Source organism: Tachypleus tridentatus, chromosome 2 (assembly GCF_004210375.1).
Source record: "Tachypleus tridentatus isolate NWPU-2018 chromosome 2, ASM421037v1, whole genome shotgun sequence".
Classification (NCBI taxonomy): domain Eukaryota; kingdom Metazoa; phylum Arthropoda; class Merostomata; order Xiphosura; family Limulidae; genus Tachypleus; species Tachypleus tridentatus.
The window spans coordinates 63753151-63779676 of NC_134826.1; the positions used below are offsets into that span (position 1 = coordinate 63753151).

Consider the following 26526-nt stretch of genomic DNA (forward strand, 5'->3'; position numbering starts at 1 on the left):
ATCGTAAGTTGATTGCTTTTTGAAAATATGAAAATACGAAATACTAATTAGAAGTAAATTAATGGCATTTAATCGGTATCAGTAGATAGTCAGTGTATTTGTTTCTAATTTACCACGCAAACAATTTTTTCGCTAATATTCGAATCAGCTGCAAGTATAGTTTGTTACTGACAGGGATGTGGAGCGGACGCGAAGCTAAAATATACCACATACTCATGTCACAAGTAAATACTTGAAATAACCGTTTTTTGGTTTCTCAATTTTTGTTCCCCTATGGAATCACGGGTGATTTTCGGGCAGATATTTTTTCTTTTTTGTCTTTTCTCCAGTTAACTTTATTTATTTGGTCTCCTCAAGACTACAACAAAAATCCAGACCACCCACAGCCAACTCTTCGGCTACTCTTTTACCAACAAACAGTGTAACTTACCATAATGATATAACTCAGGGTTTCTATTTCCCTCGGTGTACTCAACAGATGGCCCGATGTGGCTTTACAACTAAAAAACACACATATAATGATATAATGCATCATCAGCGACAATGATTTGAGCACGCGACCCGCAGCTTGAGAGTAATGTGCTCTAACCACAATCAATGTACCCCCTTTTCAAATATAATATCGAAAGTTACCTAAAGCTTTCACAAATATCCCATGTGTTCAAATAATGTCATTACATTATTGTGAATTTCGCGCAAAGCTTCACGATGTCTATCTGCGCTAGCCGTCCCTAATTTAGAAGTGTAAGACTACAGGGAAGGCATCTAGTCACCACACCCACCTCCAACTCTTGGGCTACCCTTTCACCGACGAATAGTGCTAGTTATCGAAAATTTATAACTCACCCACGGCTCAAAGGGCGAACATGTTTCGTTTTGTTTCGAATTTCGCGCAATGCTACACCAATGGCTATCTGCGCTCGCCCTCCCTAATTTACCAATGGAAGACTAGAGGGAAGGCTTCTAGTCATCATCACCCATCGAAAAACTATTAGGCTACTCTATCAACATGATGAAGATAAAATTCTTTACTGTTTTGGGTAAAATTTCTTCCTCTTTATTTTCTTGAAGATTTCTTTCAACTCGTATTTTATTTTTTCTTACACTGAATGTCACCTGCACTTTTCAGTGTTATATTCCTTGGTAGAATGACCTCCTTCCTGTTATGTTTTAAAATTTCTTCTTCCTTCATCTGTTTTCACCACTTAACCTTTGTCTTTCAACAACTCAACCAAGAAGAGATAAGATAAATGATGAAGATAAATTAAGAAGAACAAATTAATAACATAGTTCAAAGTTTTTATCAGTTAAGAGGAAAATTGTGTTTATATATTTTGTTTCAGTTAATTTCTATTTATTAAATATATTTAAGAGTCATAACGCGTTTGTTTGTTTTTGAATTTCGCGCAAAGCAACTCGAGGGCTATCTTCGCTAGCCGTCCCTAATTTAGCAGTGTAAGACTAGAGGAAAGGAGCTAGTCATCACCACCCACCGTCAACTCTTGGGCTACTCTTTCACCAACGAATCGTAGGATTGACCGTCACATTATAACGACACCACGGTTGGGAGGGCGAACATGTTTGGTGCGACCGGGATTCGAACCCGCGACCCTCAGATTACAATTCGCACGCCTTAACACACTTGGCTGTGCCGGGACTAAGAGTGATAACGCACCAAATTCTTTGGACGTCCTGCTACGCGTAAAGGAACTGATCCCATCATACAAAGCATGCAGGCTCTTTCATAAGTGGAGGCGTTATAAGTGATGAATATTTGTTGGTAAAAATATAGGCCAAAAGTGGTTGGTGATGATTAGCTGCTTTCCGTGATGCAATGGTTTCATTGTTCTCCTGAAAAGATGAAGAGTTTATGGGCCAAAGAAATTTTAATATACATAATATTTTATTAACTAAATGAAATGGCAAAAAATGTTTTTGTATTTATTGGTAACCTATTTATTTTGGTCGTGTTTTGTTCTCTGTTTTGCAGTATTTAAAATTGACAGAGGTTTGGATTTGTACCAGCATAATTCTTTTGAAATTTTCATTAAAAACTTGTATGTATGAACTTAATGTTTCCATGTTTTATATAAAAATCACAGTAGAAGAAACAAATTTTAACTGAGATTAGGTAAATGAAAGTGAAAAAAAAATTCACTCAAAACTTGTTTACTATATTTCAGTTCAAGCTCTATTCAGTTAAGCTGTTGTTGTTTTGAATTAAGCACAATGCTACACAATGGGCTATCTGTGCTCTGCCCACCACGGGTATCAAAACCCGGTTTTAGCGTTGTAAGTCCGCAGACATACCGCTGAGTCACTGGAGTGTGACATAATTTCAGTTAAGCTGTTTGAAGGAATATATTTCCAATTTTGTTTTATTTACCTTCTACTTATTAAATACACAAAAAAGAAATAATGCACCAAATCATTTGAACTTCCTACCATTCATAAGGGATCTTATTATTATATCTTATTATTTTTCTCAAAACATTTTTCTGTTTAAAGTACTTTATGTTGTCCTTTCCAGTGGACAAAGTGTAGATATTGTGTTTAAAATATACCTATTGTAATATTAAAAAGCTCATTTTGTATCATGAAAAGCGTAATAGATAATTTCTGTATAGCAACACTTTAAACTGTATATAACCCTTATTTATTATCAGATGAAAACTTCAGTTTCAACTCTTGAACAAAGACATGTAGTGTTCATGTACACAATTTGATATTAGAAACTTTGAAATGATGGTGTATCAGTTTTGTTTTGTTTTGTTTTTTAAATCTGCACAATGGGTTGGCTGGGTTGTGGCCACTACAGCAATAATCTCCGAATCTTGCTGTTAAAAGGCTCCTTTTGTGACACAGCAGTATGTCTGGTAATTCTAGGGTTGAATATTTGACAGAAGCAGTACAACTAAGAAAAGCTTAGTGGATGAAAATTCTTTGTCTGTTAAGTTTTTAAAATAAAATATTATTTCTAGCCCGTGAAACTTTCCACTGACTGAAGTAAGAATGAATTTTTATAAATTACTCCAAATTTCTCTTAATAATTTTGTTGTTTTTTAAATTTCGCGCAAAGCTACATGAACGTTATCTGTGCTAGTCATTCCTAATTTAACAGTGTAGGACAAGAGGGAAGGCAGCTAGTCATCACCACCCACCGCCAACTCTTGGGCTACTCTTTTACCAACGAATAGTGAGATTGACCCTCATATTAGAACGCCCCCACAGCTGAAAGGAAGGGAATGTTTGGTGGGATTGGGATTCTAACCCGCGACCCTCGTATTACGAGTCGAATACCTCAACCACGATAAACGCAATAATAGAAAATGAATTTTGTCGCCAAAACTTTAAATTCAAGTGTGACACATGCTATAGAATTTTGCAATAAAGACTTGAACTTTCCTAATTTTAAGGGTCGTGAGCCTCACTATTAAATTTATAAGAGAAATGAAATTCTTAAAATGAATTCCCTTAAAACCAAGACCATCAAAACAGAAAGGGTTATAAAAGCATTCAACAAACACTTGGATGTTTACTTGACTTATAGTGGTCCGTTATCTTCGTTATTTGGTCTTGTCGTACGAAATTCCTTGTTTCAAAGACTTGAAACAGTTTCGTTGTTTACATATCACTTCAGCCGTAGTGTATGAGCTCAAAGGAACTCGGTAATTTTTACTAGGTTCAAGAACAGGTACACTTAGTCTAGTTTTTACATGTTTACAAGGACATATCACAACAAACACGTTAAATAAAACTGCAAGGTAGCATTTTCTGGATACATTAGTTATTTCTTTTCTTAGTCGTTTTTTGAATATTTTCTTTTCTTTGGAATTGCTGAAACGGTACTGGTTGATTTTCTACCTCAACGTACTATGAAAATCAGAGAACTTGCTTCTTCTTTATGGGTATTAGGGTGTGTTGATAATTACATACCCTGGAGGGTCAGGTTCTCTATGACCTCTTTCTCCTCCCCGTATTTATGTTCTTGTTGGATTGGTATTTATAATTGTAGAACTGAATATTATTTTGATCCTTTTCAGGGCAATGTCCATGTATTGTGGCTCATATGTTGTGATTATTTTATTCTATCAGCTGAATGGCAGGGTGGCATTTTTTTATTGTTTAATACATATATATATATATATATATTTTTATCATTTTTTATTATTATTATGTTATTATTATTTTATTATTATTATTATTTTATATATATTTTTATATTTAAAATATAAATTAACTGGGGAGAGATATTTAGGACTAGCTTCATCATGTATGAGGTACCTATCTAGTTCACGTAGTAATTCGTTTTTCATTCAATTCTTATTAAAGTACATTATTGTACTATGTAGGAGTCTATCTGGTATGGTTGGTATGTTCGAATATTTGTGAATGAACTGAGATGATATAGTTCTTAGAACTCTGTATGCAGTTGTGAGGAGTGTGTTTTGGATTGTTTGTTGTTTGGTTTTTATTAATTTATTGCTTACAGTTATTCATGCTGGAGCTGCATAATCTATTACAGGTCTAATATATGTTTTATAGATTTTTAGTATGTTATCTGAAGATGCTCCACTGTCTTTACCAGTTAGACTCATAGCATGTTAGTTCTTAGCCAGACTTTATTTTTAATTTCGTTCACATGATTGATCCAAGTTAGTTTTGAATCATAGGTCAGACCTAAAAATTTTGCCGATGGGGTAGTCTGAAGTAGTGTGCCATTCATATATAATTCTGGCTGTTGTTTTTTGTGTTTTGTCAATTTCGTAAAGACTACGAGTTGTATTTTTGCTGTTTTTATTTTTATTCTATATATTTGACAGCATTCACTTATTCTATTTAGTTGCGGTCGTATGTTAGTGGCTGCTATCGTGGGTGTTGCGGCACTTTTCCAGACTGCCACATCATCTGCGAACTGTGAAGAGAATCCATGATTCGGATCCCTCAGTGGCATATTGTTTACACACATGATGAAGAGTACAGGGCTAACCACCCCTTTCTGAGGGACACCAGCTTTAGGAGTGAAGTATTCAGCAAATATTCCCTCCTATTTTCGAAAAAGTTAGATAACCAACGAATAATTCCTCGCGGTAGTTCCATTTCATTCATTCGGAACCATAGACCATCGTGCCATACAGTGTCGAATGCTTTCTCAATATCAAGGAAACAATTTCTAGTTTTTTAAGGAGAGAAGTTTGGTTTGAATTTCGCGCAAAGCTACACGAGGGCTATCTGCACTAGTAGTCCTAATTTAGCAGTGTAAGAGTGACAGGGAGACCTGGGAAGACAACTAGGTTTTCAGAACTATGTTCACCATTCACCCATCATCTACTTGATTGCTTATGCAAGAGTTTATCGGATAATGTTTCTAAGTTTGCTACTGTTTTCCCAACAAATAGTGGGATTTACCACTAGATTTTTATTATATTATCTGGAGAAGTGCATTGATTTTTACCCGATAGGTTTCTAGAATAATTTCTTCATTTCCAGATTGTAGTCACTAGTGTACTGTTATCTGGTATCGTAGGCTTAGCCTAAAAATTTTGCCGAGGTAGCAGTCTGTAAAAGTGATTCCTTCATGTATAACTTAGGTGGATCTCTTTTTAGTTTACTTAATCTTGTGAATAGTATTACTTGGTTTTTCGGAATGTTTATTTTTATTCTATGTTTTTGACAGTATTCCTCTAAGTTGTTTAGAACTGGATCAAGGTTTGTTGCTGCTCATGAAGTAGTTGGGGCGCTTTTCCAGACCACTACATCGTAAGCATATTGTGACGCAAAACCTAAGTTTAGGTCCGATAGTGGCATATTACCCACGTACGTGATAAATAAGACAGGGCTAACTACCGTGATGACGAGAAAACCAACTTGTAGAGAAAATTATATATTTATAAACGGCTGGCATGGATAGAGAAGGCACTAGCAGAGGAGCGAACAACGTTTCGACCTTCTTCGGTCATCGTCAGGTTCACAAAGAATGAAAGGTTTACTGACCGTTAGTTGAAGGCGGTTGTGCATTGAGTGTAGGAATGTAGATGGCGTGCTTAGATGTTGGATATATTTATTAATATAGGTATAAAAGTGTTCCTTTGTATTAGTTTATTTTGGGCTTGAGTTGTTGAATAAGTAAAGGTTCTTTAATTTTGCGTTTGTTTATTTAGTATTTGAGTGTTTTCTATGATTATGTTGTGTTTATTTGATTTGCAGTGTTCGAAAACGTGTGAAGAAAACTTTTTGTGTTCTTTGAATCTGGTTTCCATGTCTCTACTTGTTTCTCCAATATAAAGGTCGTGGCAGTTATCACATTGTGTTTTATAAATAATGTTGGTGTTGAGTTTGTCAGTGAAGTTTTTACCTTAGTTTTGTGCGTGGTTTTTGAATAAATTTAGTATTAACTAGAATGCCATATTTTGTTACTAGTTTTTGTCAAATGTTGCTTATTTTTCTGGACTTTACTTGAAAACTTGTGTATTCCCGAAAATTGTTGTGGACTTTACTTGAACACTTACATACTGCTGTAAACTGTTGTAAACTTCAGTTGAACACTTATATGCTGATCTAAATTGTTGTGATGTTTACTTGATATGTAGAGGACGCGATAGCGGAATTCAAATCTACAGAACACACATTTAATTTTTTTCAATCACATTAACTCTATACACCCCAACATTAACTTCACATGTGAACAGGAAGAAAGTAATCAAATATCATTTCTTAACCTAAAAATTACAAGAACCGATTCACAATTTAAAACAGAAATCCACCGAAAAATCACCCATACTGGACAAAACATTCCTTGGGAGTCAGCACATGAAACAAAACTAAAACTCAGCATTCTGAGAAACCAAATAAATATAGCCGTAAAACTATGCTCACCAGATAAAATTAACGATGAATTGGACAAAATAAAACAATACTTCATCAACATCAACAAGTTTCCTCCACAAATCGCATGAAACATTATAGGCACCCACTTAGACAAAAAGCAAAATAAACTAACAAAAGTAAATATATCTCACGAATTAAAAAAATCACGAAAACATATACTGCTGCATACCATATATTCCCGACATCAGGAGAAAAATAACCAACATTTGGCAAAAACCAGCAACAAAATATGACATTCCAGTTAAGACCAAATGTTTTCAAAAACCAGGCACAAAACTGAGGTCTATACTATGTAAAAACTACACTGACAAACACGACACCAACATTATTTATAAAATACAATGTGATAACTGCCACGACTTCTATAGTGGAGAGACAAATAGAAAAATGGAAACCAGATTTAAAGAACATAAAAAGTCACCTTCACACGTTTTTGAACACTGCAAGGCTAATAAACACAACATAACCACAGAAAACACTCAAATACTAAATAAAGAAACATAAACAAACGCAAAATTAAAGAAGCCTTACTTATACAACAACTCAAGCCCAAAATAAACCAATACAAAGGAACATCTTTATATGTATATTAAAAATAATATAATAAATAATAAAATAAATAATATAAAATTATATATTCAAACATTTAAGCACGCCCGCTACATCCCGAAACTCAGTTACACAACTCCTTTCAAACATGTGGTCAGCTTCCGGTCAGTTACCACTTTCTTTCTTTGTGAACCTGACGATGACCGAAGAAGGTCGAAACGTTGTTCGCTCCTTTACGTAAAATATTTTTCAACCCAAACGAGCCGTTTCTACATACATATTTTTCATAACGTATTTGTTGCTTCAGTGTATTTAACTTGAATGTTGCTGTTATCTACTGTATACTTCTTTTTGGGTGTTTTCTCATTTCAAACCTACACTTAGGACTCTCTGTACAGTGGCGACCTCAGACATTGAACTATGAGTCTTAAAAGTCCTAAGGTTGTCTTTGAATCACCGGATATTTTTATATTAGATGTTTGGTAATTTCACTAAATATAATACAAGTCATGATATTCAATAAATGATTTTATTTCATTGCTGTAATTTACAAATAATTGCATACATCACAAACAAAATTATAATCTAAAACTGCTAATAAATGAATTAAGGACACTTTGAGAGTTTAATCAAATGCTTACTTAAGGTTAGTTGGATAAAATAAGTTTTGTAAGTTCTGTATAGCTATAGTTGCTCATGTAGTAGTCTAACCAAGATGGCTACATATTTATTTAAAAAGATTACACAACTTTTATACTGATATATAAAAAAGAGTGTGGGTAAAACCAATAGAATATTTATTATTTGTGATGCTATTTTAACACAACTAAATAGACTAGATAACGTGTCTAAAAACTGAAATAGTAAGAGACAAAGAATTAATGAAACCATGGCATAGGTAATGTGGTGGATTGGTAAAAACGTACCTTGTCAGTAAGAGAGTTCCATGAAACCTGAGGACTGAAAAAGTAAAGGGGGTTAAAATCGCGAAATTCATTTATTTTATATTTACAAAATTATTCTCCTTATAAACTGCTGGACTCACCGATTTGTAAATGGTACAAAACGAATCATCCAGGTCCCGAGGTTTACACCAAACACCTTGGGAAAACCAAAATCTTACTGTCATTGATCCGGTTATAGTAACCTACAACCAGATTTCATTTTGTTAATTTTATTTTCCTGAAAGAAACAGGGCCTGGCATGGCCTAGCGCGTAAGGCGTGCGACTCGTAATCCGAGGGTCGCGGGTTCGCGCCCGCGTCGCGCAAAACATGCTCGTCCTCTCAGCCGTGGTGGCGTTATAATGTGACGGTTAATCCTACTATGCGTTGGTAAAAGAGTAGCCCATTAGTTGGTGGTGGGTGGTGATGACTATCTCCCTTCCCTCTAGTCTTACACTGCTAAATTAGAGACGGCTAGCACAGATAGCCCTCGAGTAGCTTTGTGCGAAATTCCAAAACAAAAGAAAACTGAAAGAAACCAATTTCCGATAACTCGACTGCATTTTGTGAAAGATAGCTTTAGATGTCGGTTTAGGCACCCACATTCCCTCTTACCATTACAAGTTTATTATTTATACACAAATAGAGGTTGAATATGATAGGCTGTGCATCCGTACTCTCATGTTGATCCCAAATCATCAGATACATCTCTTAATAAGACGTATTCCCTTTTCTATAAGGTAGTTTATATTCCAGTTTTACTTGTTTGCCTTTTATAAGCCAAGCTGTCTGATTATGGCCTTATTTCCTGAATAGTGGTGTATGTTTACATTCATAACAAATAACATTGGAGATGCAAAACAAGAATAACAAAAGGCAAATTAGACATTATATATCTGATTATTTAATTAAGTAGGATGAAATTTGTGGTTGTCACAGAAGAAATTATACTTTTAAGTAAATAGCTTAATACTTCATTATGCTATAAATTAATACCTCAATATACCATAAAATCTTTTATGAATATAATCCGAAGTTTTTATTGGAGTCGTTGGGCTCGTGCTATGGAGTGGCTCCACTGTGACGTCATCGTCGGGAACAACAAAATAAACGAAGGAGCTTCTTTCACGTCGTCTTTGAGCCTCATCATTCAGAACAAGGAGTCGATGAAACTGTGACAGAGAACATGTGGTAGTGACTGACTATTTTACGTCTATTTTGTTACTTAAATGACGTCACGTATAAACAAACCTCAACTTTAAATATGGTAGTTTTATCCCAATGAACAGTAAAATATTGTAGTTTTATCCCAATGAACAGTAAAAAACGTTAACTGACAATTGTATTGTTAGTATATTAACCAAATGGTTTCCCTTTCACTGTCAAAAATCCTAACAATATAAGAATAATAAAAGAATTTACAAAAGACATTTGAAAGTCACATGGGGAAGGAGACACATGTTATCTGTGTCTCATTGAGACGTTGTTTATTTTTGGTGCTTGATATTTTAGAAAGACGTACCGAACATAAACTACATTATCTACTCACTGTTGCTGGATATAGTCCATTACTCCAGATGGACAGCAAGTCTGCAACAAGAACCAGAACAGTACCTTTTATTGGAGTGGCCTGGATCCATTCTCCTGACTTAGCCTTCAGCTGTAAGATAGTAGCATTGTGAAACGTCCAGAGTAAGTATATCACAATAGGACTATCAAATCGATTCTTAGAATACTCAAATATTCAACTCACGAGCACCTGTTACTGTGAACAACATAAAGCCTGCTGGCCAAAATCTTAAGACCAATGAACATAAGGAAAAAATATGCATTTTGCTTTGTTTGACTCAACCACTTATTTGAGTATAGCTTCGAAAGATGAACATAAAAAAAGGGAAAATAAAAATGAATAAACTTTTTCAACATTTAATATAAAATGCGAACACTATGAAGAAGCCTAAACACAAGCTGGTGAAAAGTTTAAAACCATACTGAAACGAATAGTTAATTGATAAACACCTAAAGAAATTTAGTCATTCGTGTTCAAGTATTAGCGTTGTCAACATTTCCCACTGACATCTTCTCTGTTACATTGGGTAAAAACATTGCAAAGGCTAAAAAGTTGACAGAATTTGAACGTGGCAGAATCGTCGAGCTGCAAAAGCAAGGTCTTTCTCAACGTTCTGTCCCTGGTGAGATTGGGTGTAGTAAAATTCTTGTTGCAAATCTCTTAAAAGACCCTAGGGGTACAAAACGAGAATTTTAAGTGCTCGGCTTAAGAACTTTTAGCCGGCGTTGAACAGAAAGATTCGACGGGTTTTCCGGCAAGACACTAGGCGATCGTCGAACCAGATTAAGGCCCTTACGGACGCAGAATGCAGCTCAAGAACAATAAGACGTCATCTACGGTTAAACTTTGCTCAGAAGCACTAAACATGGGACGTAGAAAAGTGGAAGAAGGTTGTGTTGTCTGATGAGAAAAAATTTAACCTGGATAATCCAGATGGCTTCCAACATTACTGGCATTATAAGGATATCCCACCAGAGTCATTTTCTACACGACACAGTGGAGGATGTTTCATCATGATCTTAGGTGCTTTCTCCTTCCATGGAACAATGGAGCTTCAGGTTATACAGGGGAGTCAAACAGCAGCTGGCTGCATTGGCATGTTCGAGTCAGCATTCTTATTGACTGAAGGCCCTCGCTTGTGTGGAAATGACTGGATGTTTCAGCAGGACAACGCTACAATCCACAATGTCTGCAGAGCAAAGGACTTTTTCATGGCGAATAACATGATTCTTTTGGACTATCCAGTATATTTGCCCGAACTGAACCCCATTGAAGATGTGTGGGGGTAGATGGCAAGGGAAGTCTATAGAATTGGACGTCAATTCCAAACAGTGCATGATTTTCGTGAAACCATCTTCACCACCTGGAATAACGTTCCAGCCAGTCTTCTGCAAACGCTTTTATCGACCATGCCAAATCGAGTGTTTGCAGTCATTCGCAATGACGGCCGTGCAACTCACTACTGAGATCATTGTTTAGGACTATTTTTGGTATGGTCTTAATCTTTTGACCAGCTAGTATTTAGAAAAATTTCATAGTGTTGACATTTTCCCTGTTAAACGCTAAAAATATTTTTATTTTTTATTTTCTTATTTCATCTTTTGAAGCTCTACTCAAATAAGTGGTTGAGTCTAACAACGCAAAAGGCATATGTTTTCTTTACGTTCATTGGCCTTAATATATTGGCCAGCAGTGTATTAGATGTTATACTTACATTCCAAAGAAACTACACCTCAGAGAACCACTTTATTTCGGTTGTACACGTTTGTCAAGGATTACAGTTGTTAGGAAAATCGGCTATTATCTGTAGTAATCTAACTAATATCATTGATTTGTGTTTGTAAATGTTTATATGCCAATTTCATAGTGTTCACATTTCCCTGTTAAAAGCTGAAAAGATTTTGATTTTTATTTTCTTTTTTCTTATTTTCATCTTTTGAGTCGAACAACGCAAAATGAATATTTTTTTTATGTTCATTGGCCTTAAGATTTTTACCAGTACTGTATATAAGCACACAGGTCTAGAATCGCGGCAAGAAATATGGTTTCGTTTGTTTCAAAATAAAAATGCCAAATGCGCAATGCAAACGTCGGGGTTCTGGGACCAAATTATAGCTTTAATAGTCTACATGTCTGTCGTTGATCTAACGAGAGACACAACAGAAGAGAATAAGTCACGGTCTTTATTATGTCTCCATCTTTAGGTGTATAAATTATCTTACAAGGACTTCGCCCGATAGCGTCGGAAAAACAAAATAATGAACGCTAAGCCTCTCGAGGAAACTGTTTGTTTATAAGTTCACCAACTGACCCTAAGAAATGTTTATTTCCATGGTTTGGATATTTTCAGCTCAGTTCACGTGACGCCCTTTGACGTGTTTTAAGTAACGGACTAAATATTTGGAAAGTGTGGACCATTTCTTTTACAGCTGACCTGTCTTGTGAAGTAATATTGTAATATTAAGTAAAGTAGTTGAGTTTCTATATAATTTAATCAACTTCAACATAACACAAACAGCTCGTATATAATTATAATACACATGTAATTTTTCTCTCAGTATCCTCACCTCCATTCCACCACTATCGTCTTGAAACAAGAAAGTTATGGTTCCAAAATCTGTATGTTCTCCAAAACGAGCAACATGAGGAATTTTAACATCTCCCACAGGAGGATAATACAACATTCGGAAGGATCCATCTTTTGTATTTCGTCGGTGTTTGTGACGTTTCAAGAAGAAATCTTCCTCTACACCTGTATTTAATGTGTAAGAAATGTCCATATAGGGAACTATTAATAATAAAATGTACTCAATTCTTTCGTTCTAACCTTTTAAAATATTTAGTTGCACATAATTGTAATTACTGAAGACAATTCAAAAAGAAACTAGAATGTGAGCAAATTTTGATAAAAGTGCGATAACAAACTGGATCAATAGATCCAGATCTGAGAAAAACGTTTTTAAAATAATTTAAAATGTACATAAAACAAAGACATCAACAAACTTAATGGATGTTTCTCAAAGATCAGAAACTGAATTAGTTAACTCACCTAATGCTATTGCCAGAACTTTCAAGAAACGTTCAGCTAAAGTCAGATTGAATGAAATACATTCAAGACATGTCTGTCTCAATCCCGGTGCGTGTTCTTCAGATGGAAAACAAGAGTTTTCATTTGTCACTGCGAAAGACTCTTTTATCTCATACTTGACATCTGGGTGGAGACTAAGGTGTAGAAAAATTATATTTATCTTTTACAATTTTCTACGTTTTGAATAATACACCAGGAAAACATTCGAATTACTATAAATTACTATACTAGCTTGAGAAATGGAAATAAATACACCTATAAGCCTAAAAATGAATAATATTTGGATTGCTGTTGTAAGAGAAGGTGTAATATTTGCAAGAAATTTGGTTTTTAAAAGCTAAAAATCTGAAAACATTCATTTAAATATCAGAACATTATTTAAACCGTATTTCTGTATGGATATTATTGTTAAAAGAAATTGTTATGGTTCTGAGAAAAGCAAGTAATAATCTATGAATTCGGGTGGAGGGAATAATTTCAAATTAAAAACAAAAAATAACATGAAACCTTATGTTTTTACATTGGAAGATCTCTGAACGAAAACTGTTGGTTATGAAGCGCAAAGCTACACAATTGGCTATTTCTGCTGTATTGACCACACTATGGGTATCGAAACTTTTTTTTTTAGCTTTGTAATACTTCGGATATTCTGTTAACCACTAGAGGAGGGAAGGAAGGGGCACTCCAATTTTTTAGAGATCAGTTAGTTTTCAGTGTCAGAAATTTTATGTTCATATTCCAACATTCTACAACCATTATTAGTGAAGCCTCTGAAAACAAACCGTATAAAGTTAGTCAGGGACAAATGATTTATGTTTACATAAAAATTTAGTGACGGAAATATGATCTCTATTTACGCAAAAAGTGAGTTACGTATAGATGATCTATGTTTACATAAAACGTTACTAAGGGAAAGATAATCTATATTTGCCTATAAAGTTAGTGACGTACATATGGCCTATGTTTACCTATAAACTTAGTGACGTACAGATTATCTTTGTTTACCTACAAATTTAGTGACGGACAGGACATATGATTTGTGTTTACCTATACAGTCAATGACGTACAGATGATTTATGTTAACCTATAAAGTTACTGACGTATAGATGATCTATATTTACCCACATTTGGAGTGTAAACCAACAGAAACTTGTCCATGAATTTTTCAGAACATGTTCGCTGATAAAAAAAAAAAAAAGTGATTTGCTAAACATCGAATTCCAACACCAGACATCTTCGTCTTTTCACTCGCTTGAGCGTTGTAATGTATTTTACTTTGAACTCCAAAACGAACCAATATCAAGTACCGGAAGAATTTCACCTCTTTTTACACCTATATATGTTTTAATTGTGGTTTAACTCATAGCTCGCATCTTAATTTCTTCTAACAATCAAGCCTATTAAACTATTTCCCAACACAAATGTAGACTAATCTTGTCATTATTTAGTGAACTTACTGTTCATTCTTTCCATTAACATAACCGTCTATAACAGGGTAATTTCGGCTGTACTTCTGTTTTACTTCTTTTGGCAACTTGAGAAAATCCTTGGATTTCTTATGTATAACGGATATCTTTGAAAACACAAATCAGCCAATTTTAGTTCTGTGTTAAACACATCTGATTAAACACCTAAAATGCCAGTTAGAATTATCTAAATCTATCGTAAGTATTGAAGTACAACATTAAAGTTACCATTTATTTCATCTTCTTTTCTCGTGTGGTTATTTGGCGCATCGGAAACTGTTACATTAGAACTTGAAAACACTGATTAGAAATTATTTGAATGACCACGTAACCCACACACCTCCAAAAAATGTAGTTCAATTCAAAATATTCTCACAATTGTTATGGTGTGAATATATAAACTGACAAAGCATAATTATCATTAATTATATTTGTCATAATTAGTTATTATATAGTTTTCTGATGTTTTAACTCAATATTCTTCTATTCAATTCTATCTTTATTTAGTCATTTCCAATAAAGAGAAGAGCATATGTTATTTCAACCACACTTTGTGTTTCATATCCATAATGAATAAAGTATTTTGTTAAAAACAGGTTATTGCAGACACAATTATGTTGAAATACTGTTACACAAAATTATTGAAAAATCCCTGAAGGAATAAATTAAGAATGTTGTGCTATAAACTAATTTAGTTCCATGACTAATATCTTATGACAAATATGATTAATCAAAATACATTCATTTAAAATAAAAATGTTTCTGATACTCATTTATTCTTATTACATTGATAAAAGTAAAGAATAGTTATACTTTGAAGATAAATAGTTTTCATTTGATTTCAGAACCATTCTGTAAATTGCAATCAAAATGCTAAGAAGCTATAATGTATTACTGCTTTAAGATATAATAAAACATTAAAATTCCGTTCTCACTCACTGTGCGCTTAATATTCTATCATTGCTATAGTTTTAACCTTTTTTTCCGTTGTTGTATTTAACATACTTCAGATCTAAGCCGTTTCTATAAGTTACACTGACGAAAATTATACTCATCTTAAGGATAGAATATTCGGCTATTTGTTTGTTGTAGTTAAGCACAAAGTTACACAAGGGGCTATCTGTACTCTGGCCACCATCGGGTGTTGAATCTCGATTTCTAGTGATGTAGGTTCGCAGATATGCCGCTGTGGAGCACGAAGAGAAGGATGGGACTACATTACACCAGTCTGTCAAAAAAACGGGATGTTTTCTCTTCTTTTATTACTACGTTACGGTTGCCTTATCTGAAAGCCTTTAGTCATTTAATATTTGTAGATGTACGATAGTTATTGTATTTGTACTACGTGCAATCAATAATTGTAGAGTGGCCAAAATATACGGTAACTATGGTACGTACATAGAGTGCTCGCATCTGAAATAGATCTTTTTATATTTAATCAGGTTTTTATCTTGAGGTGTTCTTAAATTTCTGACAATAGGAGGTTCAAACGGAAAACTTTCATGTCGCATTTATATCTGTATTTAGTGTTGTGAGCTGTATGACTGACATTGTTGTGGGTTATATTTTCAAAGTTTTGATTTACTTCTTTGGCAAAAGCATGACATTCCCTGGTTGTTAAGGCACTAGACTCGCAATCTGAAGATTGGGAGTTCGATTTCCCTCATTTAACGTGCTTGCTCTTTCAGTTGTGAGGTCGTTATTAAGTAACAGTCAATGGTGATTTCCTAGTTAAAGAGAAACTCAAAATTTGTTGGTAGGTCGTGTTGACTTCTCTCTTGTCTATCACTTCAAAATTAGGGACAACGTAGATAGTTCTGGAGTATCTTTGACCCAACATTCAAAAAACAATCTGTTTCCAAGAGGGAGGTGTTAGTATGACACCACATGTAGAAAGATTATAAAAATCATCCAAGAATGCCAAGAATGTTTGTGAATGTTAATGATCAGGAAACTTTGTTAAATATGGAGGAATAAAAATACAGTTATAGATACGAGTAAACAGCTGTACAGAGTGCCAGTCATTCAGTGAAGTATTTTTTTCTCACTTAGTTCAGTGATCGAGAAATCAGTGAAATATTTAAATCAGTATTAGTTATCGTATATTCAGATACTCGATATGTTAGCTGTGGGATTGTAAAAGTAAAATTAGTTGCACGTTAGTCGTATTATCAACAGCGAATACAATTTTATTGAAAATAAGAACTACTTGTGAAGTTAGGACAACAGCTTTGTACTGCTGAGTCACTTGGAATGGATTAAGAGAAAACCAAGAACGACAGAGAAAAGTAAAATAAGACAAAGAGAAAGGAGACAGTAATTTAAGAAAAGTCAAAATAAAGGGATATATATTATTAAAAGAAAAAATTAAAATAAATCTGTCTGATAACAAGATGGATGGAATTATTTGAAATGTTCAGTGTGGTTACAATAGCACGAATGAAGATATGCAAAAGGACATCAATGAAGACAATTTCAAAGATTAGAAAGGTATATACGAAGTACACCAAGGTTAAAGAAATAGAAAAACACACATATACTAGTTAAACAATAAAATATTTGGTTATAGAATTGATATATTGAAAGGCAAATTCAGTCATGGCTTTTTCTACCTCTGTTCCTAAACTCTGATGTAAAAGAAGAAAAACAACGACATTTATTATAAAATGTGGAATATGTTGTGTGATCAATAACATAATCTTTTTGAATTACTCCAGTCATGTATCTCCTAACTCCAGTTCTGGATTTAAACTGGACTATTCAACAATACTGTCTGATAGAAAAGTGCTATGCGAGTCATGTCAGACTCTATTATAAATAATATCCAAAGTAAAGAGAAGGAATAGTTAAAGAAAGGTTATTCGTATTTATTGGTACCATTTTAAAAGCAACGACTTAAAAAACATACGTGTCATTCTAGATGAGAGCCACAACGACTATCAAGCATGCCTTATCCAACAGGACTAGAGTGGCACAATATAAGGAAATATCTACAATAAAGTTTTATAAAAGGATATAGGGAAGGAAGATACCTTAATCACACTTGTAGAAGATTTGGAAAGACATGCCCAATTATATAACCCACGTGAAACGGTGTATTCTTTGGCAATGGAATATGAATCCATTACAATTACAGATAAACTACTCAATGCACTATCTAGTATTTGTGGGATTCTCAATTTCTGTAGTGTTGAAATATAAACTTCTCACAGTGACAGTCTAGAAAAATTGAAAAAAAATTAAGCGGGCAACTCGTAACCCAGAAAAACAATCGTTTATTGAGTGCACGTGTTACAATAAATGTAAAATAAAATTTGTATGTAATAAACAATATTTCTATATGATACTAAAAAGAGGAATTGTTATAAATCAAGAAACTGTGACAGCTGCAGCAAAACATTATTATAAAAGAACAGCTATTCATATAGCTGAAATTATGGAGCAATGTTTAGCTGGAACTTCTTTATTTATTTATATTCATTATTAAGTTTATTATTTTTGGAAAATCTTGTAAAATCTCCTGAGTATATTGATAAAGAAAACCTTGCAATGGGTTGCTTGATAATACAAATACAGCTGTTTGACCCGATAAAAGATGTGAACTTGTTTCTTGTCATAAAGTACGAAGATTAATTGATACTAACATTAAGTTCCAGCAAAGAAGATTTACTCTTACTGTAAGAAGCTTTCTTATCCGTACCTCATTATATAATTGAGGAATAGTGGATGTTAGAAACTGACTTGATGGAAAGACATGATTTTTTAAACGATTTCAACTCGCCATATAATAAACTGATTTAAGTCGGTGAATAATATAACGTCATTGCGCGTAATTTTTTATTTGATATTATTGTTATTATCGCTTTTGTTTATTATGTAAATGTTTTATTTCACACATAATCTGTTACCTAGTAACATACTGCTTTATTTGATGGTGCGATGAAGAACCTCAAGTATAATTTCATCACTTCGTAGTCTTTTATTAAAAGGAACGAAATTTCACCCAGAGTTAAGATAGCATTGAGGTTCCAATACAATATTTTGATTCTTCAGATGGGACAATATTGACCAATTAACATCACGACCTATTTTATGAGATTCCTGTAATATAACAGGTTAATTATAGCAGACGATTCATGATATTTTTGTCTACGCTTATTTTTTATTTTAATTATTCAAATTCAAAAGCAAAATTGATTGAATATATAAAAATCACACTGTTTTGATGCTCTATCACTTTAAATTCTTAGTAATTAGCTTATAAATAATTATCTTCCGCCCTTGCGTCTCCCTGCATCGTAATATTATTTTTCTGTTTGTTTGTTTTGAATTTCGCGCAAAGATACTCGAGGGCTATCTGCGCTAGCCGTCCCTAATTTAGCGGTGTATGAATAGAGAGAAGGCAACTTGTCATCACCACTCACCGCCAACTCTTGGGCTACTCTTTTACTAAGGAATAGTGGGATTGACCGTCACATTACAACGCCCCCACGGCTGAAAGGGCGAGCATGTTTGCTGCAACTGGGATTCGAACCCACGACCCTCGCATTACGAGTCGAACGCCTTAACACGCTTGGCCACGCCAGGCCTGTTATTTTTCTAACCACTGCATTCACGAACAAACAACCCATTTGGTAATTAAGAATTCAGTGCGTCTTGTATATAATTATGCCAACAGAAAATTTGACGTAAGCTAAATTACCTTATCAATTATACTTTTAGTAGCCAAGATTGTTAAAAATGTTTTCACTTTAAATATAGTTTTGTTTGTTTGTTTTGTGGAATTTCGCACAAAGCTACTCGAGGGCTATCTGTGCTAGCCGTCCCTAATTTAGCAGTATAAGACTAGAGGGAAGGCAGCTAGTCATCACCACCCACCGCCAACTCTTGGGTTACTCTTTTACCAACGAATAGTGAGATTGACCGTCACATTATAACGCCCCCACGGCTGGGAGGGTGAGCATGTTTGGGGCGACGCGGATGCGAACCCGCGACCCTCAGATTACGAGTCGCACGCCTTAACGCGCTTGGCCATGCCGGGCCCTTTAAATATAGTAATCATATGTATGTTGCTATGTCGTTTACCCAGTGAAACAGTTTCATTACAATAACATGGTCAATCTTCAAGTTGGAGTTCATCGGTTGTTAGTAGGTATACGTCACAGTGTTTAATAATCCATTGCGTTACATTACTTTGAATAAAAAAAATAAGATTTCTCATATGAAAAACAACATCAAATCGTGTTGTACATACAAGCTAATAATAATAATAATAAACACTTTCTCTTTATGGCCTGTCTTTAAATTTATTCGCTTGTGTTTAGAGCGTTGTAGGGTGAGAAAAATACTATTTTACAACGTACCAGATTTTCGGAAATTCCATGGTTTTTAATGTATAAAAAACCATATTCAACCAAAGCGCGATGAACTGCAGATGCAACTCTTCGAAATGCATCATTACTTGGTTCTCCTTGTACCTGAACACCTGAAAGTGTAAACATTGATTTGCTAAATTAAACTGATAAAAAATCGTTCACTTCAAGGACCACACAATACACTGTGTTTCAATTAAATATTAATAAAATATTAAACGTTATCGTGTTTTATTTCCACAAAGGCTTTGTTTGTTGTATCTCGACAAAGGACGTCGTAAACACTTAGCAATAGCGAAGAAGAGAGAATGAATAACTGAAATAGTGTTATACGCACTTCTTAGAAAAAAAACCTCTCCCGGACCAGTACCTAATAATATGATTTATTGTGAAAATAACATGACACATTCGTAACTATTACAGGATATTTACAAATAAATATTTCACTTACCGATTTCTCGAACATCAATAATGGGAATGTCTTTCATTATTAACAAACACGTTTCTGCCAGTTCCCACTTTCCTATGCTTTGCTAGAGTGTCAGGACAGCGGAGTTGCCAATACTTAAATCCACATCAGAAACTACTCTATTGCTATCTGTGAACTTCAGTACGTAGGTCAAACTATACACTGGCAGTGCCTTAATTGGTCAATCCAAAAATCGATTTCTTGTATTACTGTGACTTAAATGACAGTGCAAATAAGACTTCTTCATCTGAGAATTTGTAAAAGTTTTTGGTCTGATTTGCAAAGTAAATAGAAGCCATTGTATTTGGTTGATACGAGCAGCTGTTAAATCAAATTTCAGATTTACAACAGTATTCGAAAGGTTTTTATTTCAAGCAACAATTCAGTTTGTGTTTAGAATTTATGGAGACGTCTAAATAAAGCGGGTAAATGATATAGAATCCATAGTTACAAAGCAGCAAAGTTGATATATGGGATTATTTAGACACATCTATATTCTATTATTTATAAGTTTTTATTGTTTATACATCATATTTAATATTCAACATAATTTGTATCAACTTTTAGAACATGTTTTGGTAATCAGATTATGTATTTGATGTGTTGTTTTTAGTTAGGTTCATTAAAGAGCAGTGTCTGTTTGTTTTTGAATTTCGCGCAAAGCTACACGAAGGCTATCTGCGCAAGCAGTCCCTAATTCAGCAGTGTAAGACGAGAGGGAAGGCAGCTAGTCATCACCACGCACCACCAACTCTTTTACCAATGAATAGTGAGATTAACCGCCAATTTATAACACCCACACGGCTGAGAGGACGAGCTAATTTGGTATGACTGGGATTAAAACACTCGGATTACGAGTAGAGTGCCTTAACCACCCAGCCAGCCGGACCAATCCAGAAATGCATTTTATCGCGTTACTTCTTCGGTAAGCGCATAACCTGAATTTATTTCATTTTTAAATAAATAAACTTTGTCTAATACATTTAAAGGGAAAATAAACATGTTTCTGAAAATATTAAAAATTGTGTCCTCACAATAAACCTTCAACTCATCAGAAATATACATGTATATATTGGTTAACAACCACACGTATTTTGCTTAGTAATTTGTTTTAATTAAGAGTCCAAGGCCACCTAATCTTGATGTACTTCAGACATGATAAGAGTGCATTTGTAAACGACAAAAGGAAAAAACAACAAACTTGTTTTTAAAGAATGGAAAACTTTCCCATTATTGATATTGAGGAAATCATTAAGTGAAATATTTTTGGTAAATATCACATAATAGTAATGCGTGTATCTTGTTACATGAAAAAAAATTACATCATTCGTTACTGGTCCATTAGAGTTTTTCTGCGGTTTATCTATATATTCTTTGTCATTCGCCATTACTGGATGGGTACGACTTTTTTTCATGTTACATCATACAACGTCTTTGTCGAAATAATTTATAAGCATATGGGTATATATGTAGGTAAACGACAACGTATAACCTTTTATTAACAGTAATAGGAAATCAGTGTATTGTGTAGTATTTGGAGTGAATAACTTTTCCGTCCTTCAAGTTTAATAATTGTTTGTTTTTGAATTTCGCGCAAAGCAACTCGAGGGCTATCTGCGCTAGTCGTCCATAATTAGCAGTGTAAGACTAGAGGGAAGGCAGCTAGTCATCACCACCCACCGCCAACTCTTGAGTTCATCGAGGGGAATCGAACCTCCAGAAATCAGAATTCCTCGAATTTGTAGTTTTCAGTGATGACTTCTCAAATGTATCACGTTTGAAAAGGTCCATTCGAAAAGTCTAGTTAGTTTTGTTCCATCTCAGAAATACAAATTAGAATTAGATAATGTTTTCATGTATGGCACTACACGCACAGCAGTTGATTGCTCATTTTCGCGCAAAACTACGTTAGGGATATCTACGCTATTCATTCCTAATTTTTAAATGACAAAAAAGAGGAAAGGCAGCTATTTCAGACCATCCACTGCTAACCCTTAACCAGCGAAATAGTAATTGAAGTTCAACTGATTTTAGATTCTAAACTATTCAACCACGCAGTTTAAAGATTGTATCACAATTTTGCATATTTTAATTATGTAATTCTATGCTTACTGTAAAACATCCATTTACTTAAACATTTGGATAGTTCTTGCAACCAATTAACTTGCTCTGAAGGATGTGCTACAATGTTAATTTATGTTACTATACTGTATTAGAATCACATGCAAGGAACACGAAACTGTTTTATTTTACCATGATTGCTGTAGTTCTAAGAGCCCATAAGTGAAAGCAAAGTAGAATATGAATTATTTACAGCTAGATTGTGTGCCCACCATGCCTTTCCCCGAAAACCAGAGCTTAAGATAGGTAGGGTACGATAGATACGGTTCGTAGCGGTCCACACGTTGTGTGTGTGTGAATAGTAATTTACAAATCAGATTTTCAGGTTGGGAATGAATAACCTAATAGTATTATTATACTTAATCCTTATTATTTATTTGTTTTATTTGCTTATAATGTACCGGTGTTCGATATTTTACATAATAAAATAGATACCTTCAAAGAAGTTACATGTAATGTAGATAATTAGTGTAGATTAAAAACCTGATCTCATATTTCTGTGGGAGGTAACACTGACAGCAGTATGTTGTTTTCTGTATTGAAGACGATACGATCTTTGCCTTTAAGTATATGTACACAGAAATTTACAAACCAAATGTTCACGAGAAATAAGTTTCTACATAGGAATACAAATAGCCATATAAAACAATTACAAGTCATTAACTCCTTTTAAGATTAATGCGAGTCCTTTCAATGCGTATTGCAATAATTTATAAGCTCAGAAACCATCCTTGCGTTTTCCATTTTTGTAATCTTTGTTCAGATCATTTCTTTAGAATACAATGATCATTTTGTCACAAAAGTTCAACGACTCCTAAGACATTATAGAAAAGTTTATAACTTGGAGAGTTACTATTATATAAGTCCATATAAAACTGATATGATGTAAGAAGATAGTGCCAGTAAAAATTCATACATGTATAGAAAATTCTGAGACATCAAAAACTAGCACATATTCAATACAGTATCTTAAGCTTTTTGTAGTAGGAAATACTATCATGTTAACGTCCAGTAAATCAGATTGTGGCAACCCCTGAAATGAGCTTATTTTTATCAGCTACCTTTTTCATCTGTTCTATTCGAAACTAAATATTCACTATGAATGTAACAGAATAGATCTGAGATTAAAATATTTTCATCACACAAAGAACTGAACTGTTTTATTATTATTAATTTACCTTAATTTCCAAAGATATCGTTTTCCTACAACTTACATAAAGAATTATCGATCAGTTCAAGTGGAAGAATACATTATTTTAGAAACAAAATTAATATATAAGTATATAAATATCAACTCAAAATATACGTGGATTTAGTATTAAATACAAACATTTGAAACGTAGTGAGAACTTTAAATTCGACTTTGGAAGACATGGTTTGTTTCAGTTTGTTACCCTAAAAATCTTTTAAAATTAACCATAATGTTACTGTTTCTTCACCAAGAGTACATTGACTATCTATTTTCTTGATTATGGTCGAAGTACTGATAGTCTAAAGTAATGTTACAAGACAAGATCATCAAACTTTATCAACTTATAAAATTCTTAAACAGCAACCAGAGTTAGTCACTGGTATTAATACTTGTTTTTAATGCAAGTTTTTTAAAAAGGTTTTTTAATGCAAGTTTTTTAAAAAAGGTTTTGTTCACACACTACGGCTGAGACAGTCTTTTAAGGAATGAATTACTCAATGTTCTCGACAAAATGACACCTGAAATACTGTTATCACAAAATTAATGACTAGTATTTAATAATTAAACAGCTTTCAGCTGTATACCTTCAAAAGTAATCACCCCGGGTACGATACAACATAAAACAAACTTATCAACAAACGTGTGTCTAGAAGTGTCCGAGCATGAAGCGTATGTAAGAACACTAGTCATATTCAGTAATTATCTCTTGAATATTCTTGTTTTCATAGAATAAATCTTTCCATGAAGAATATTAAATGAGCTTGTTAAAGTTGGAAAAACATCATTATATCTTCATTCTTATAAATATCCCACGTTAAGATGGTCATTATTCGTCCCGGCATGGCCAAGCGTGTTAAGGCGTGCGACTCGTAATCCGAGGGTCGCGGGTTCGCGCCCGCGTCTCGCCAAACATGCTCGCCCTCCAAGCCGTGGGGGCGTTATAATGTGACGGTCAATCCCCACTATTCGTTGGTAAAAAAAGTAGCCCAAGAGTTGGCGGTTGGTGGTGGTGATGACTAGCTGCCTTCCCTCTAGTCTTACACTGCAAAATTAGGGACGGTTAGCACAGATAGTCCTCGCGTTGCTTTGTGCGAAAAACAAATAAACGAATTAGTTTCATATATCAAAATATATTAACAATCACAGAACGATTAGAAATCTTGATGGATATGGAAGAAAGCTTACAGTACAGAAACAAATGTTCAATAATTAAGAACACAGAATAAATCAATGAACAAAGAAAGAAACACATGAAATCAAATGTTAATAAAAAGAAGCTATATATCAAGACTTAATAAAATCTACAAAATTAAAGAAACGAGAAAAATATCAAAGAAACAAAAACTAAATAATCAGTGATGACGAGAAAACCCACTTGTAGAGAAATATACATGTACAAACGGCTGCTTTGGGTTGAGAAAATATTCATGTAAAGAAGCGAACAACGTTTCGACCTTCTTCTGTCATTGTCAGGTTCACCACAAAAGAAAGAGGTAACTGACCGATAGTTTACCACATGTTTGAAAGGGGTTGTGTAACTGAGTGTAGGAATGAAGGGGGCGTGCTTAGATGTTTGATTATATTTATTAATATCGGCATGAAGGTGTTCCTTTGTATTGGTTTATTTTGGGCTTGAGTTGTTGTGTAAGTAAGACTTCTTTAATTTTGCGTTTGTTTATGTTTGTTTTTTTATTTAGTATTTGGATATTTTCTATGGTTATGTTGTGTTTATTTGACTTGCAGTGTTCGAAAACGTGTGAAGGTGACTTTTTATGTTCTTTGAATCTGATTTATATTTTTCAACTTGTTTCTCCAATACAGAATTCGCAGCACGGAAGTCGAAAAGTGTAGTTCTACAGTGGAAAAACAAGTGTTCAATAATTAAGAACACAGAAGAGATCAATGAACAAACAAGGAATCACCTGAAATCAAATGTTCATCAAAAAAGTTATATATCAAGACTTCATAAAATCTACAATATAAAAGAAACGAGAAAAATATCAGATAAACTAAAACTAAATAATTCGATATATTCAACAGAGAATCTTCACAAAGCCAACAATTGATCCCTAGGACTTAATTTTAAAGTCAGAAATTATTTATAAATTCTATACTATTTCTAACATAACCCACAAAATATTTAACAAGTGTAAAAAAAACAACTTTCTTAACGTGTACAAAACACAAAATCCAAACAGAACTGGCAGCTTTTTACAATTCGCTAAAGCAAGTTTTACGTATATCCTGTGTTACTAATATCACAATTAAATGCATTAAAAATATAAACCGTTACCCTTTGTACACAAGTTTGGAGCAATTACGAAACACAGTCTCCTAGGTTTCTCTTTAAAAGAGTAAGTGTTTGACTTGTCATACAAAAATATTAGTTATTTACCTATTACTATTTAGCTGAAGACTAACATATAATACACGTCTTTAATTAGAAATTTCAGAATTTATTCCAATTTTACAAGAAAGTTAGTTCACAATGTTCTAACCACAAAGTAACAACATTAGCATTGTGTGATTATGTTATTTTCAAACAATCAGAAGTTTGGAAGAACATATTTTAAATGGTGACAATATAATGGAATATGCAATAAAATTCGAGGCATATACATATTTAATAATATTATTGAGAGAAAACTTCATAAAGAAAGTTTAAGCATAAACGTAAACACACCATATTTGGAACTGATTATTATTAGGTTATTACCCAGTGATGGGTGATTACTGAAAATGGAAAGGCTTTATTTTGTAAATATTTCTTAGTCTGTTTTTCCAGAGGCGAAAGGTATGAGGGTGACTCTTATTATCACCATGCAATCCGATAAAATACCAAAACAACCATAGATAAAGATGTTTTCT

At 33.8% G+C, this 26526-nt stretch overlaps 1 protein-coding gene and 1 long non-coding RNA gene across 3 annotated transcripts in view; one reads left to right on the forward strand and one right to left on the reverse strand.

The window, feature by feature from the left end:
* LOC143244003 (uncharacterized) overlaps positions 1–12646 on the forward strand; it is a 47290-nt gene extending 34644 nt beyond the window's left edge. The window contains exons 2-3 of the long non-coding RNA XR_013024864.1: positions 9893–10072; positions 12509–12646. This is a non-coding gene — a long non-coding RNA (uncharacterized LOC143244003). The remainder of the gene's footprint in view (positions 1–9892; positions 10073–12508) is intronic.
* The window catches only part of LOC143243992 (putative iron/ascorbate oxidoreductase DDB_G0283291), a 55850-nt gene extending 35262 nt beyond the window's left edge, over positions 1–20588 (reverse strand). The window contains exons 1-7 of one of the 2 annotated variants that reach the window (XM_076487903.1): positions 20328–20577; positions 19868–19989; positions 14496–14611; positions 13000–13172; positions 12518–12702; positions 9930–10040; positions 9269–9552 (exon numbers count right to left, since the gene is read on the reverse strand). In XM_076487903.1, coding sequence (XP_076344018.1) covers positions 9370–9552; positions 9930–10040; positions 12518–12702; positions 13000–13172; positions 14496–14611; positions 19868–19989; positions 20328–20364 — 927 coding nt within the window. In that variant the 5' untranslated portion in view covers positions 20365–20577 and the 3' untranslated portion in view covers positions 9269–9369. Of the gene's footprint in view, positions 1–9268; positions 9553–9929; positions 10041–12517; positions 12703–12999; positions 13173–14495; positions 14612–19867; positions 19990–20327 lie in introns of those variants that run through there. The other variant, XM_076487904.1, reaches the window with a different exon arrangement.
* Positions 20589–26526: the final 5938 nt, after the last annotated feature.